At 42.2% G+C, this 16066-nt stretch overlaps 1 protein-coding gene across 2 annotated transcripts; it reads right to left on the bottom strand.

Moving 5' to 3' along the window:
- Positions 1–4757: 4757 nt before the first annotated feature.
- LOC139350816 (uncharacterized) lies at positions 4758–14772 on the bottom strand. 2 transcript variants are annotated; one of them, XM_070992425.1, is made up of 10 exons: positions 14523–14626; positions 10751–11003; positions 10480–10629; positions 10137–10221; positions 9917–10051; positions 9654–9811; positions 9419–9530; positions 8932–9175; positions 8543–8699; positions 4758–6577 (listed from the first exon to the last, which is right to left on the bottom strand). In XM_070992425.1, exons 3-10 carry the CDS (start codon positions 10498–10500, stop codon positions 6503–6505), a joined length of 987 nt encoding a protein of 328 aa, XP_070848526.1. In that variant the 5' UTR covers positions 10501–10629; positions 10751–11003; positions 14523–14626; the 3' UTR covers positions 4758–6502. The 2 variants fall into 2 exon arrangements, with proteins under 2 accessions (XP_070848526.1, XP_070848525.1); XM_070992424.1 differs by lacking the exon at positions 4758–6577 and adding an exon at positions 7195–7840 and having other exon boundaries at positions 14523–14772.
- Between the last annotated feature and the right edge of the window lie 1294 nt (positions 14773–16066).

The raw sequence follows: 16066 nt of genomic DNA, 5'->3' as shown, positions 1-16066 counted from the left end.
GGCTGCAGGACCGGATGGCCTCAGTCCCAGACTCCTCAGATCCTGCTCTGATCAGCTCAGTCCCAGACTCCTCAGATCCTGCTCTGATCAGCTTAGCGGGATCACTGGACATCTGTTCAACCTGAGTCTGAGGCTGGGAAAGGTGCAGCGACTCTGGAAGACGTCCTGCGTGGTACCTGTGCCAAAGACCCCACATCCCTGTAAAGTTTAGAATAGAGTTTAAAATTCTCCTCCTTACTTACAAAGCCATAAATGGCCAGGCACCTTCTTATCTTAAAGAGCTCATAGTACCTTATTGCCCCACTCGAACACTGCATTCTCAGAATGCAGGTCTACTTATGGTTCCTAAAGTCTCAAAAAGCAGAACAGGAGTCAGAGCATTTAGCTATCAAGCTCCTCTCCTGTGGAACCATCTTCCAGTCTTTGTCCAGGAGGCAGACACTGTCTCTAAATTTAAGAGTAGGCTTAAAACTTTCCTTTTTGATAAAACTTATAGTTAGGGCTGGCTCAGGCTTGTCCTGGACCAGCCCCTAGTTATACTGCTATAGGATTAGACTGTAGGGGGACCTCAAAAGATACACCGAGCTCCTCTGTCCTTCTGTCCCTCTCCATCTGCACACTTTCATGTCCTACCACGGCGTGTTACTAACTTAGCTCCTTCCCCAGAGTCTCTGTGCTTTGTCGTCTTGCAGGTTCCCATGGACAGTGGCTGAATCTGGATTGTGGATTGCAGCTGCGTCTCCTGCCTTGGCCCTGCCTGACATCCACTGCAACTGCTACTGCTGTTATTACATCCACAGTCACTGTTACTGTGATTGCATATCTGTCTCTCTGTCTCTCTCTCTCTGACTGCATTTCTATCTGTCTGTCTGTCTGTCTGTCTGTCTGTCTGTCTGTCTGTCTGTCTGTCTGTCTGTCTGTCTCACTCTCCCTCTTTTGCTCTTCCTCTCTCACCCAACCGGTCGAGGCAGATGGCCGCCCACCCAGAGTCTGGTTCTGCCCGAGGTTTCTGCCTGTTAAAAGGAAGTTTTTCCTCGCCACTGTCACCAAGTGCTTGCTCATGGGGGAATTGTTGGTTCTCTGTAGATAAAAGGGCTTGGTCTTTACCAGCTCTATATGGAAAGTGTCCTGAGACAACTTCTGTTGTGATTTGGCGCTATACAAATAAAATTGAATTGAATTGAATTGAATTGAATTGAATCCCAAGGACCCTAGCTGCTACAGGCCGGTGGCACTAACGTCGCACCTCATGAAGGCCCTGGAGCAGCTGGTCCTTGCCCACCTGCGTCCCCTGGTGAGCTCGTCCATGGACCTGCTGCAGTTCGCGTACCAGCCTGGCATCGGAGTGGACAATGCCCTCATCTTCCTCCTCCATCGAGCCCTGTCTCACCTGGAGTTGCCGGGGAGCTCTGTTCGGGTCCTTTTCCTGGATCTCAGCAGTGCTTTCAACACCATCAGGCCAGCCATCCTGAGGAACAAGCTGGAGCTTTCAGGAGTCGACCAACACCTCACATGCTGGATAGTGGACTACCTTTCCAACCGCCCACAGTATGTGAGGACACGGGACTGTGTGTCAGGGACTGTCCTCTGCAGTGTGGGCGCCCCCCAGGGAACGGTGCTGGCACTGTTCCTCTTCACCCTCTACACAGCTGACTTTTCCCACCTGTCACCCACCTGCCACCTGCAGAAGTTCTCTGATGACTCTGCCATTGTCGGCCTCATCACAGATCGGGACGATAGGTCATACAAAGGACTCATTCAGGATTTTGTGGACTGGTGTCAGCAGAATCACCTGCTGATTAATGCCGATAAAACCAAGGAGCTGGTTGTGGACTTCTGCCGCCGCCGCCCACACTCCCCCCCATCACCAGTGAACATCCAGGGAAGGGACATTGAGATGGTCACATCTTATAAGTACCTGGGTGTTCACCTGAACAATAAACTGGACTGGACTCATAACACAACTGCACTTTACAAGAAAGGCCAGAGCAGACTTTTATCTGCTCAGGAGGCTGAGGTCATTTGGAGTGCAGGGGACACTCCTGAAGACCTTTTATGACACTGTGGTGGCATCAGCCATCTTCTATGGAGTGGTCTGCTGTGGGAGCAGCATCTCGACAGCTGACAGGAAGAGACTTGACAAACTGATCAAGAAGGCCAGCTCTGTCCTGGGATGTCCCCTCGACTCAGTGGAGGTGGTAGGAGAGAGGAGGATGATGGCTAAGCTGACATCCATGATTGAGAATGACTCCCACCCTCTGCAGGACACTTTAACAGCACTGGAGAGCTCCTTCAGCGAGAGACTGCTTCACCCAAAGTGTGTGAAGGAACTCTATCGCAGGTCCTTCCTTCCTGCAGCTGTCAGACTTTACAACTAGCAGTGCTCCCAGTAGACCACACACTCACAAGACTTTCAATATGACTGCACTATAATACACATTAACTGTGTTCATTCATACTGTGAAGATATTTGTATCTCAACTTGCAATGCAATATATCAATTCCTATGTGCAATATAGGAAACTATTCACTATCATTACTCCAGTCAGGAGTACTATCATTCAATGTGAAATGTCAGTACTGATTGTTCATATTCATATCAATGTGCAATATCAGTATTGTTTGCTCATATTTCATTACTCCTTGTTTATATTGTTTATATTGTTGGTTGATATTTAATATTTAATGTCCTTTTACTGATGCCCTCTATGTTTGCTATTCACTTTTGCTGCTGTAATACCTGAAATTTCCCCACTGTGGGACTAATAAAGGTATATCTTATCTTATCTTATCTTATCTTATCTTATCTTATCTTATCTTATCTATCTCTAACTCACTGCATGGCTTAAGGTACATGGCTTTAAATAGTTGCACAGTTGGTATACACATTCAAAAGACCAAAAAGACAGAAGAGGTGAGCGTTATCGAATGTGGTGGGCCGGTCTGGTCCAAAATGCCAGGACCGATTTTTTGTCCCAGTCCACCCCTGTGTGTGAGCCAAAAACTTAAAGCCCAAATATTTTGGACAGCTGAGCTGAAAAGGATTTTAACAATGGAAACAAGCTTTAAATGTTGTGGCTGTGGTGTTGGTGATCTGCTCTGACTCTTTCTGTGTGTTTTCCAGGGCTGGAACACAGCAGGGGCGGGGCTGATCCTCGCTGTTAAAAAGAATATTTCATTCAGGTTAAAATAGTTTCTTTAAGAGTAGAGTTTAATGAATAAGTTTTAAAAAGTTTTAAAAGGATACAAATGTGCACTTTTAAATTATTTCATTGTATTTTGAAAAGTCTCAAGGGTAAAGAGGAAGTACTGATTGAGAAAAGTGTTATTCTGGTAATTAATTGGTTAAGGTGTGGATGTGATTTGTTGTGGTGACCAAAAGCTTGACTAATAAGAGTGCAGAGCCGAACGAAGGAACGAGAGTGAAGAGCTGCATGGCGGTGAAAATGTTATCGTGACAAAAAACACTATGAAGAGTGCGGACGCTGTTGAGGAATATACATGGAGATAAACGGACAGTGAGTCTCAGAGTGACTGTTATTCAACGCAGCACCATGTTTGAGTTTAACGGAGGAGCGTTCAACGAGGAGCGCAGCTAGCGGCTAATGTAGCTCACATTAGTTTATCTGACAGACTTCATCCACGTGCAGCTAAACCAGCTACTCAACTCGGTGAAGCTGTTAGCTTGCTGTGTACCGGACTTGCCCAAGAGGACCTGCGGTGAGTTTCTGCCAGGGGAGCGGGAGAGGTCGTCTGCAGCCCACACTGCAGCAACATGCTGGTCCAGACGGGATCAGGAGGATGCCGTCACTGCAGTGAGGTGGTAACTGTTTTTTTTAGCGCTGTAGCGCGAAGCCGTTATTGTTTCTGGCTCCCAAGCACAAAGGCATCGCTCCAGGCCTGCATCACTGACACACTGGGTACCCATTTTATTTTCAGGTGTGTAGTTGTGTAAGACACCACAATCTGTCTATTTCAATATATGAGTCAACATTTTTGATAGAAGCATTAAAGCTCTGTATGTACTCAATAAGCCCAAAGCTCTGAAAACATTACCTGGACCAAAACAAACTGTTGTGACTGTCTGTGTGACTACAGATAAATATTACATTTTGATTAGAAATGAAGTTACTGAAGCATCTACGTGGTCTTTTTCTTCCTTTTCAGTGAATGACAGAACACCTCCAAGACATGTTTGTTTATTTCTTTTTTAAGAAACACGACTTTCCCCAAGTTATGATTAGAATTTAAAGTTACACCTGCATTAATGAATATTTTTCGCTTTGAATCCAATGACTGGATTGTGAATGATTTCCAGCCAACAGACATTACAAGTTTACTGTATTATAATTATTGTTATTATTCTGAATCTTTGTCACCATCTTTGCATAAAGCCTTAAAAAGCTAAATATACATGCAGGAACGTGTGGGCTTATTGTGTGTGTGTGTGTGTGTGTGTGTGTGGCATGAAGTGCAGCAGAGCGGTGATTTCTTGGATCAGTCTGTTGCTCCTTCATCAGCAGTGATCACACAAATGATTTTTTTTTAATTAATAGATTGATTTGATTTCAATGACCTAATGAATTATTATATATAATAATTATTATTTATTTATTCATAACTCAGCAACTTTGTCTGTTTTTGTCAGGCTGCTGTTTCAGATCAGTCAGTATATTTTTGAGACTAAATTAAATGGATGATGAAGATTGATGACGATTCTGATTCCCTCTTGTTTTTTCTTTATTCTTTTCCTTTTTCATCCTCAGCTGAACCTTTGTATCGAATTTCATCTTTGACTGTCTCTGTTGAAAAAGCTGTTATTTGTTCTGCTTTAAGAAGAGAAACTTTTAGTATAATAACAATAACAGCAACCTCAGTCCACAAACTCAGATGATTTGGGGCCTGGTTTGTGTGTCTCAAGTGTCTCAGTCTTCTTCCTGAGCTGCATAAAAGATGTGTGTTTGTACGTGTGGGAGGAAACCGGAGCACCCGGAGAAAACCCACGCAGACACGAGGAGACCATACAGACTCCACACAGGAAGGCTGATGTCACTGTCCTTACAACACGCCTACCAAATGTCAGTAGACAGTCAGCTGGCGACGCTTTCTGGACTTGACTTTAGCAGCAGGAGTCTCTGCAGGAGTCTGCACCCTCTGCTTTTCGCTGTCCGTGAGGCCTTCCTCCCTGTGCTCCTTGCTCTCTGGGTAGCCCCACAGCCCCGGGAGCCCCCTGCGCAGCAGCTCTCTGTGCACTCCCTCTGTGAAGCCCACGTCGCTCCGCTCCTCGCTCTCACAGAGGCTCTCCTCTCTCTGTTTCTCAGGTGAGAGCAGTTGTCTTGGGGTTTCAGCCAAAGTCCTTCGTTTCTCTCTGGCTGTTCTCTTTAACTGCCCTTTCAGCTGGCTTCTCTCCTCAAGGATGGATTCTAACATGGCGGTTGAGACGCTGGACATATAATCCATTATGTTCTGCTTCGAAGCAAGTTCTTGCTTTAGCTTTTGCACCAACTCTTTGCCCTCTTCATTAATTATCTTGGCTGACTCCAACTCCTTCCTCAGCAATTCAATCTCATCCTTCTGCTTTTTCTGATTCAGTGCATGTTTTGTGTCACCGTCAGACTGAAGCTTGTCCACTCTGTCACAATGGGCATGCAGAGCGTTGTCAAGATTAGTTTTGAGATCACGCATGTTTGGTGGTAGCTTCTCCTGATCCTGACAGGCTGGTTCCTGCTCTTCAATCTTTGCAGCTTGTGGCTTTTTAAGCCTTTTCTGTGATCGTTTAAAGGGATCGTTTAAATTATTGTCTGTCATTGGCATTTTGTTCGTAGTCCTTCACAACCAGTGAAATTATTCGAAGATATGTCGCAGTTTGTCTCTTTATCTCAGATCTGTAAATTGTAGTTCGTGTTTGATGTGAAAATTATTCACCTTGTGAGGCTATATATAGATATGTGTGCCTTTGATGCCTTATGATGTCATGAAGCTCATCAAAGGAGTGCCTTTGATGAGCTTCATGACATCATAAGGCATCAAAGGCAGTGCCTTTGATGACTTATGATGTCATGAAGTGCATCAAAGGAGTGCCTTTGATGCGCTTCAAAGGCAATGGTGACGTCATGATATCATATGGCGTCATGACCTTCTATGAACATTCAAAAGAAAACAATCCAAAATGATTTAGGTTTGTTTTCTTTTGAATGTAATCAGCCAGGTGGAACACGTGTGGACTCATTGCCGCTTACGTGGCGGTGTTTTATTGAACGTGTTATTATTGATGGAGGATGCATTACTGTGATGGAGTGGTGGAGTATACTTTTTTGTAGTTTTAACAAATTACACTTTTTAGAAGTATTTAATCCACTCCCACTGATTCCCGTTAACTCACTGCATGGCTACCTGACACACCTGTCACTTATCTCTGCTAATTAGGACTCTCCTTCTTAAGCACGCTTCTCACATACTTTGGTGCCAGATGATCCCCTTGCTCATGCTTGTGTATCTCGCCTCAGTGACGATCTCCTGGTCCCTGCCTCGTGTTCTCCAGCCGTCTTGCCCTCGTGCAGTGCTGTCGTATGTAACCCTGTTAAAAAATGGATAATAAATAAATAGTTTAAATATGTTCATTTAAAACTGTGATTAAAAGTGTTAAAAAGAATATTTCATTAAGGTTAAAATAGTTTCTTTAAGAGTAGAGTTTAATGAATAAGTTTAAAAAAAGTTTTAAAAGGATACAAATGTGCACTTTTAAATTATTTCATTTTATTTTGAAAAGTCTCAAGGGTAAAGAGGAAGTACTGATTGAGAAATGTTATTCTGGTAATTAATTGGTTAAGGTGTGGATGTGATTTGTTGTGGTGACCAAAAGCTTGACTAATAAGAGTGCAGAGCCGAACGAAGAAACGAGAGTGAAGAGCTGCATGGCGGTGAAAATGTTACCGTGAGAAAAAACACTATGAAGAGTGCAGACGCTGTTGAGGAATATACATGGAGATAAACGGACAGTGAGTCTCAGAGTGACTGTTATTCAACGCAGAACCGTGTTTGAGTTTAACAGAGGAGTGTTCGACGAGGAGCGCAGCTAGCGGCTAATGTAGCACAGGGCTGCCAACTTTTCAAAAAACCTTGGAGTGAGATTTGGTTGAGCCAACCAAAATTTTGCCGCATACATGATGGGAAGACATAAAACACAGCATAGCTCATTTTATGCATGTTTAATCAAACAATACAATAAGATGATTATTCTCACTCAAATGTTTGTTGAAACATCAGAAGTGGAGTCACAAGGAAACAGCAAAAAAACAAACACTTTATAATAATGTAAGGGGGGAAATCCTGAAAATACTGGTTATGGAGCCTACACTCCACCACACATACAGTACACACACACACACACACACACACACACACACACACACACACACACACACACACACACACACACACACACACACACACACACACACACACACACACACACACACACACAAACTCCATGACTCTGTCTCCTCAGGTGATGGGACACAGAAATGAACATTAACAAAGAGCCACAGAGAGGAGATCATTGTGCTCAAGATCTGTGTTCCTTGTTGTAGTGACTTGTGGCCTTTTTTGAGGCCTTGATGATTGCTGGGGAGGGCTCCCACTTGAAGCAGGGCTCCAGGCCCGCCATCTTTATTGTCATTATTGATGACAGGGTTCCATCCAGGGCCAAGCTGTTCCTGGTCTTGGTCTTGTTTAGTCCCACCAATGAAAAGACTCGCTCTGCATCCGCATTGGAGTGGGGCAGCACCAAGACCAGCTTTGCAATTGTTGGAAGCCTCTGGAAGAGTCTTACTCCTGTCACCTGTGAGGAATGAATCAAGAAGACAGTGGAAATAAGCTCTCAAGTGTTTTTTGTTTTCTTCTTTTTTCCTTTGACAGATAAGTATAGGTTGATGCATAGTTAATTTTGTCTATTAAGACAAAATCATGCATCTATATGATGCTTTAAAAATGTACATACAATTTTAAAGCAGCACATAGATGCATAATAGACAAAATTAACTATGCATCACCCTACAGTATACATCTGTTAAAAGGAAAAAAAAAGAAGGAAAAAAACAAAACAATTACGCTTGAGAGGTTATTTCCATTGAATCCCGCTGTGGGCGCTGGTGGTGTGTCCTCCACCATGTCTTCAGTGCCTGCTGCTCGAGGAAAAAGGGGGCCTTTCTGTGTGGAGTTTGCATGTTCTCCCCATGTTCACCCGGGGTTTCCTCCTTAAATAACCCCCACTAAAAACATGCAAGAAGATCACCGCCTGACCAACGGTGACGAAAAAGGGATGGGTCCCCGGGCGCAGGCACCGGCATTGGCTGGCAGCTGGCAGCCCACCGCTCCTGGTCTGCCGCGGAGGAACGATGGACCAAGGATGGGTCAAACGCGGAAAAAATAATTTCACACAAAGCATGGCGTGTGTACAGTCTCCTCCTCCCTGTAGCATGTGTGTGCTGTGATTAATAAAGTAATCTTAATCTTAATCTTGGTATGCAGGAATAATTATTACCTTATGTTTTCGGGTTGCCATTTCAGCCCAGAAGCTCCCCATCTCAATTTCCTCTGGGTCCTGCAGGGGTGGCACTGGCATAGTCTGGTATTCAAGGAACTCGTCACTCAGTAGGTCATGCTCCTGTGGCCTATGGTAGGGGAGCAGGTGGGAAAACCTAATATAAGAAATCACAGTTACAAGTTATTTGTTTTTGATACATGGTCATCAACCCAAAGGAGTAAGCATTTAAAAAAAAAGCCAATTAAGGATGGCTCATGTGCTTAGAGACAAAATTCTAGTGATACTGTGTCTTAGTATTGAATTTCCCTAGTGTTAAAGTGCCTTAGTATAGAATTCAGAGTATTTAATTGTAGATAACAAACAGAAATTGCTGAAAAAATCCTAACCTCTCAACAAAGTAAAGGGCATCTTCTACGCCACATTCCAACCTCTGCCGAACATCTACAAACTTGGCGTGCTTGAGCAGTGGCTCTTGTAGGGGCAGCTTCTTCAGAGCGTAGTCCACAGCGTTGATGAGAAATGCCAAGGCAGCTTCATGGAATTTCTCCATCTGCTGTGGTGTGATGTCTCCATCATCCAGGAGCCTGTTGAGCTTAGCCCTGGTAGTGAAGCCAATATTCAGCTTTCTTCCTGTCACAGACACAACAAATCAGGTTAAGAGAAATGCTACAGATCAATGATTAACAACTGAGCTTCCAGTTAGCTCAAAAAACTAGGACAACCTTATCAGGTTATTCTCCTCATGAGATGAGAAAAGGCTGGGTACAAGGCTAAGCATGACATGGGGTTCCCCTGTAGTCTGGTCTCATCATTTGTAAAATCAGAAGTATTAACAATAATGATAGTGAACAATGATAATGATCAAACACTGACCTGGCAAATGGTTTGCCTTTTCTTTGAAAGCAATTTCATGAAGCTGCTTGTGGCCCTGCAGCGCTGTAGGCACCATGAACCTTGCACAGAGCTTCCGAATGAAGTTTGCCATCTACAACACAGACATTTACAGGTGTAAATCTGTGGGTGACACTTGTTGTACAAGCTCCCAGCAAAAAACACCAAACAGAAAAAGCACACAACAGCAGAAGCATATCCCACCCTCCCAATGTACCTCATCATGCAATAAGAATATTGATGACTGCTCTCTCTGGAGCAGGAGGTTGAATGAGGTGAATGCTGGTATGGTGGCCTGGAAGAACAGTAGGTACACCTCTGTCATGGGGTCAGAGAACGCTTCCTGAAGTCTCCTGAACCTCGCCTGATTGTCATCTTGAATAAAAAACAAAACAAGGTTGGCAATATCAGAAGTATACACTTAACAATTCCATGGTATTTGTAGTAGCCGTATAATGAAAATGAAATGAGGGACCGTACTAGCAGATTTGAAGTAGCTGGCCAGAGGGTCATATAGCCTCAGAATCCGGGTCCCACAGCGCTCAAGGCTTAACCAACGAACCGAGACATGCTGGAGAATCTCCATGTACTCTGCCTCATGGAGCTCACAAAATTCTGTTACAAATATTTAATTATAAATTACATGTACTCAAAAGCACTGTATTTCAATATTATAATTGGCACTGTCACAAGTGCATACCTGTCAAGTACCCCTTCCGGTTTGTGCTACCCTTGAACCAGTAGCCAACATCAACTACCAGGTCCTCCAGATCAAATTTGGACACCTGCAATATATGAGTCAGACCATAAACATTCAGTTAATGCATGTAATTACTACACAAATATAAAGTCACATGTAAAGTACAATTAGGCCTATACTCAAGTCCAAAAACCCCACCACAGCCCATTTAGCGGTGTTGTGGACCACATGACATGGGCATCCATGTACATGAATACTGGGGTGTTCTTTCAGGGTTCTGGAGGCAATGGAGTTATGTGAACATTGTCCACAGAGAGGCCAACACAGTTTTGCCATGGGATACCCTTTTCTTCCAGGGTGGCATTGATCTTGCTGAAGATGACCTCTGCTGTCCCACACCTCGTCCCGCTTGTAGTGCACATCCCCAGGAAGCGGTGGACAACCTGATCTTTCATAAAGATCCAGACAGTCAGGGGGTTCATCTTCTCTACTCCTGCAATGGCCGCATATAAGCATATAAAGCCTCCCATCTCCCAAAACAGAGGGTTAAAAATTAAATTATGCAAGATTATTGTGGAGGAGAAAAACATCGTGTTCATTGGTTTGGGAAATACCTGTGTCATTGGATCCATCTGTGATGAGGGTGTATGGTCCTTCCCTCATTTGTGCCACCAACTCCTTCATGAAATGTGGTGCCAGCGCTTCGTTGACTATACATGAAGTCTTGGTTCTGGCACACCTGTACTCCTGGGCTGTTTTGGAATCCTTGAAACACTACTTCAGAAGAGGCCCCAGGTGGTCAGCAACAGCAAGTGGCACATTGTGCTGCACCAGTGTTGCTGCCATTTTGACCTCAGCCCTCCTTGTCTGTAAGAAAAAAAAATATTAGTACTCCCCAAAGAGTTTAAATAATTTTAGACACAATGGGCATTTAAGACATACACAGGACTAAGAAAACTGGGAAACATAACACGGAAATACAAATCCTAGACAAGACAGTAATTTAGGATAACCATGACAATACAGTACATTACATAAAACTATTTAACCTTGAACCTTCACAGGACCATAACATATAGCATACCTTCACCTCTTGATCTGACATCCCTCCAACAGAGGGAGTGGACACAGAAAATCTGTCCAATGTAGCTGTGGATTGAAGGGCCTGTTGTTTTTCCTGGTGGCTCTTGCTCTTAATGTGTCGCACAGCAACTGTACCACCCTGGTGGCAACATGTGTTTTCTACACGACATACAGAACACCAGTAATGTGTGCTGAGGCTTCCTTTAGTGATGAATGGCCGTGTTGTGGTCCACTCATTCTTAGATAGATAGATGGTGTCTTCCTGTCTGTCAAGGCTCTTTTCCTGGGTGGCTGATTGTATGAAAAGCAGGGGCGATTCTAGGGTCAGAGCTTTAGGGGTGCTGAGCACCCAATGAGTATCGTTGTACAATAATATGTTACACAAAGTAAATGTAATAAAGACTACTTAAGTTAGTATAGGAGTATGTGTAGTTCACGTTTTGCTTGCCACTATTCACTGTATGTCAATTTATTGTTGTTCTATTCTCACCTGGTTCTCCCTGTGTGCTCTCCCTTTCTCCTTCTCCTTCTTTCTCCCTTTCTCCTGGCACTGACAATCATACACAAATATATTGCGGGCAGGACAGTTGAGGTCTTAATTACAGTATTACTTAATTACAGTCATTTGTGTGCAGCAGCCACACTTAATGTTTTCACACAGACTGGTGGTATACAGTGATATGTCATTTCGTTTTTCAGCTCGTACACACGTTTGTTTTCACCCTGGTCCAAACGCCGCAGCACTGGCAAAGCTTCGTGTCTCCATGACGACTGACCGGAAGTTCAGTTATTTGGTTATTTGTAGCGGCTCTTTTTGTTTCGGATCGCTGCAGTTCGACTGTAGCCGTGCTAACCATAGACATAATATACGTATATTATGTCTATGGTGCTAACAGCACCAACAGAGCTAATGCAGCTAACGGTGCTAACTGAGCTAACGCTAACTGGTAAACGGTGCCTGAACTCTAGTAACGTTACTCGCCGATTTGGTATCGGAATCTGAACAACTCTAAACGGAAACAAGAGTGAGACAGCTTTGGAACAACTTACTTCATTCACAACAACAACTGAGCGGATTCTCAGAGTGTCTGTATCGTGCTGGACGACGGGCTGTGGTCCTGCAGAGCGGTAACTGCAGGTAACTTTGAAGTAACGTTAGTGAAAAGAGGATGATACCATTAGGCGGGGGTGTTTTCATTTTCATTCTTAAAATATAGATTTAAATCACAAACTATGGATTGATTTTTGGACATTATCTAAGCCTGTCAAATGTGAACTAAATTTTTAGAATAACAACATTTCTTACTCCAGGTTTTTGGGGTGCTGAATTTCAATTTAGGGGTGCTAAAAGGGCTAGCCTCGCCCATGTTGAAAAGTAAAACAATATGTTCCTCTTTCCACCTGCCGCTGGCCCTGCCTCTTTATGGTTCATCCTTGAAACCTTTAAGGATTTAAATGGTCATGTTGGTTTAATAAATCTACACCAATGTACCAGCTACTATCTTACCAGGTTAATATCACAGGTAAATATGTTTTGATTCCACATTTTTTCTTTAATAGGTAAAAATTAAAATGTAACAGGTAAGTAACCATGAAACTGTCCTTTAAACAATATACATAGACATAAATTATCAAAAATAAATGCTGTGTTGATAAATAATATGTATAAAACATATTACACACAAAATATTAGGGGGCGATCCCACCAAATTAATTCTTAATTCCCCAAATTAATTCTATGCACAGGAGTGAGAGAGGTATCGTAGTCTAAAACTACAAAAAAATATATCTATTCTCAGTGGTGGATATTAACTTATTACATTTACTCAGGCACTGTGCTTAAGTACAACTTTGAGGTACTTGTACTTTACTTGAGTATTTCTATTTTATGCTACTTAACACTTCCACTCCACTAAATCTCAGAGGGAAATATTGTACTAGTTACTTTTCAGATGACTGTTTTTCATATCCTGACCTTTCTGAGCTCATGCAAGTTGGCTTTCTTTTGGAGATGCAGTACGTGGATCTCACAGGACAGCAATGCTGTAAACAGGCTATGATGATCTTACAGATTAGCCTACACAACAGTATATAAAGTAGTTAAAATTATCTCAACCTTAAACATCTACAATAATAAAACAAAACATGCACATTAACACTAGGACCACCTGCATTAGAGCACCCCCTCCAAGCGCCGCGCGTCAGCCAGACCATTATACGTAATTCCATTGTTTGTGCTCAGCACACCAAGACTGCATTTTTTTATACCAGAAATTATGATAAATCAACAAAATATCACAGCCTAGAGCAGGATCACAAACTTTTCAATGTCTAATGTCAATTTAGTAGTAGGCTTTTTTATTTGTTCATTTTATTTTATTTTTTTTTTACCGCTGCTTCACATCTCCCATTAAAAAGAATAATTTGCTAAAATACACTCTATAATAATAGATAATATGTAACATTTATTCTACTATATCATCATCATCATATCATAGCATGTGCTGTATTATTCTTAAGATTTAATTTTCATGTGGGGGAAAAAAATCATAGCCATTGAAAACAACCCTGCAAAATGTATCATCTTTCAACTGCGGTCTGCGTGACCGCTGTGGCGGTCAGAGGTATATGCTCAGAAATCTTTTGTGCTATATTTAAGCACCTTATAAGCTTCAAAAAAACCTACAAAATACATATTTAGGAAAAGTCAGAGAATGATAGGCTTGTAGTTTTTAAAACAAAGTAATTTGGATTATAAAGGCAGTTCTAGTGTTAAAGCAGCAATAATATTAATCCTGTATAATAGTAAAACACAGAGAGGGAGCATTTTACTGTACAATGAGTGCTTTTGTTTTTGATATTCTTAAGTACATTTTGCTGATACATACTTTTACTTAAGTTTTTCAATGCAGAACTTGTGGACTGTTTTCACAGTGGTATAGTACTTTTATCAATCTAGCTTAAATGAGGGGACGTTTTGGTATCTCCTGCGCTGAGCGCAGTATATAGCTTTTTTTCTTAATATGGAACTTTAGGGGCGCCTTAAGATGCACATGTACATAGGAAAACAAAGGTTTTACTGTCGTCCATGACTGTTCAACATATCAAAATAGGAGGTGCTATCCAGTGCCGCTTGCTAAGAGGACAAAATTAAGCTAGCTGGTGCGGCAATATACTAATTAAATCCTCAAAAAAATGTTCACGAAACGCTCGAAATGCCTTAAAATGTTTTCACAGCACACACACAACGAATCACAAGATGTTATTTAAAGCTTAAGGGTATAAATACTCAAAAATCCATACCTGCAAAGGAGTAAATCACGGTCGGACACCTCTCGTGCTGTTCAGTCCAGGATGATGAGATGAACTGGCCGAGAACTGCAGCGGTATCGCGGGCGCGAGCCCTTGACGCGCATGAAGACGCCAGCTAAAAATAGTCGAGGATCTTTGCTCGATATGCGGTGAGTTTCTGCCAGGGGAGCGGGAGAGGTCGTCTGCAGCCCACGCTGCAGCAACATGCTGGTCCAGACGGGATGAGGAGGATGCCGTCACTGCAGTGAGGTGGTCACTGTTTTTTTTAGCGCTGTAGCGCGAAGCCGTTATTTTTTCTGGCTCCCAAGCACAAAGGCATCGCTCCAGGCCTGCATCACTGACACACTGGGTACCCATTTTATTTTCAGGTGTGTAGTTGTGTAAGACACCACAATCTGTCTATTTCAATATATGAGTCAACATTTTTGATAGAAGCATTAAAGCTCTGTATGTACTCAATAAGCCCAAAGCTCTGAAAACATTACCTGAACCAAAACAAACTGTTGTGACTGTGTGACTACAGATAAATATTACATTTTGATTAGAAATGAAGTTACTGAAGCATCTACGTGGTCTTTTTCTTCCTTTTCAGTGAATGACAGAACACCTCCAAGACATGTTTGTTTATTTCTTATTTAAGAAACACGACTTTCCCCAAGTTATGATTAGAATTTAAAGTTACACCTGTATTAATGAATATTTTTAGCTTTGAATCCAATGACTGGATTGTGAATGATTTCCAGCCAACAGACATTACAACAAAGTTTACTGTATTATAACTATTATTATTATTCTGAATCTTTGTCACCATCTTTGCATAAAGCCTTAAAAAGCTAAAGGAGACGTTGTGCTTAATCCTAAATATACAGGCAGAACATGTGTGGGCTCATTACGTGTGTGTGTGTGTGTGTGTGTGTGTGTGTGTGTGTGTGTGTGTGTGTGTGTGTGTGTGTGTGTGTGTGTGTGTGTGTGTGTGTGTGTGTGGCATGAAGTGCAGCAGAGCGGTGATTTCTTGGATCAGTCTGTTGCTCCTTCATCAGCAGTGATCACACAAATTAATTCCATTTCCAAATGATTTTTTTTTTTATTAATAGATTGATTTTGATTGATTCAATGACCTAATTAATTTTTATATATAATAATTATTATTTATTTATTTGTTCATAACTCAGCAACTTTGTCTGTTTTTGTAAAGCTGCTGTTTCCAGGGTCAAGAAAGAACATTTAAGATCAGTCAGTATATTTTGGAGACTGAATTAAATGGATGATGAAGATTGATGATGATTTTGATTCCCTCTCATTTTTTCTTTAATTCTTTTCCTTTTTCATCCTCAGCTGAACATTTTTGTTGAATTTCATCTTTAACTGTCCCTGTTGAAAAAGCTGTTATTTGTTCTGATTTAAGAAGAGAAACTTTTAGTATATTAACAATAACAGCAACCTCAGTCCACAAACTCAGATGATTTGGGGCCTGGTTTGTGTGTCTCAAGTGTCGCAGTCTTCTTCCTGAGCTGCATAAAAGATGTGTGTTTGTA

The sequence above is a fragment of the Chaetodon trifascialis genome, chromosome 22, assembly GCF_039877785.1.
Source record: "Chaetodon trifascialis isolate fChaTrf1 chromosome 22, fChaTrf1.hap1, whole genome shotgun sequence".
NCBI classification, from domain to species: Eukaryota; Metazoa; Chordata; class Actinopteri; order Chaetodontiformes; family Chaetodontidae; genus Chaetodon; species Chaetodon trifascialis.
This window is presented reverse-complemented; position numbering and strand designations above follow the sequence as displayed.

Bases quoted from the DNA above. Each gene is read 5' to 3' on its own strand.
- LOC139350816 (XM_070992424.1), bottom strand. From the start codon at position 10,500: ATGCCACCCTGGAAGAAAAGG. The intron at 10,222-10,479 runs GTATCCCATGGC...CATATATTGCAG, and splicing joins TGCCACCCTGGAAGAAAAGG to GTGTCCAAATTTGATCTGGA. The intron at 9,812-9,916 runs GTACGGTCCCTC...TTTTTATTCAAG, and splicing joins CAGCTACTTCAAATCTGCTA to ATGACAATCAGGCGAGGTTC.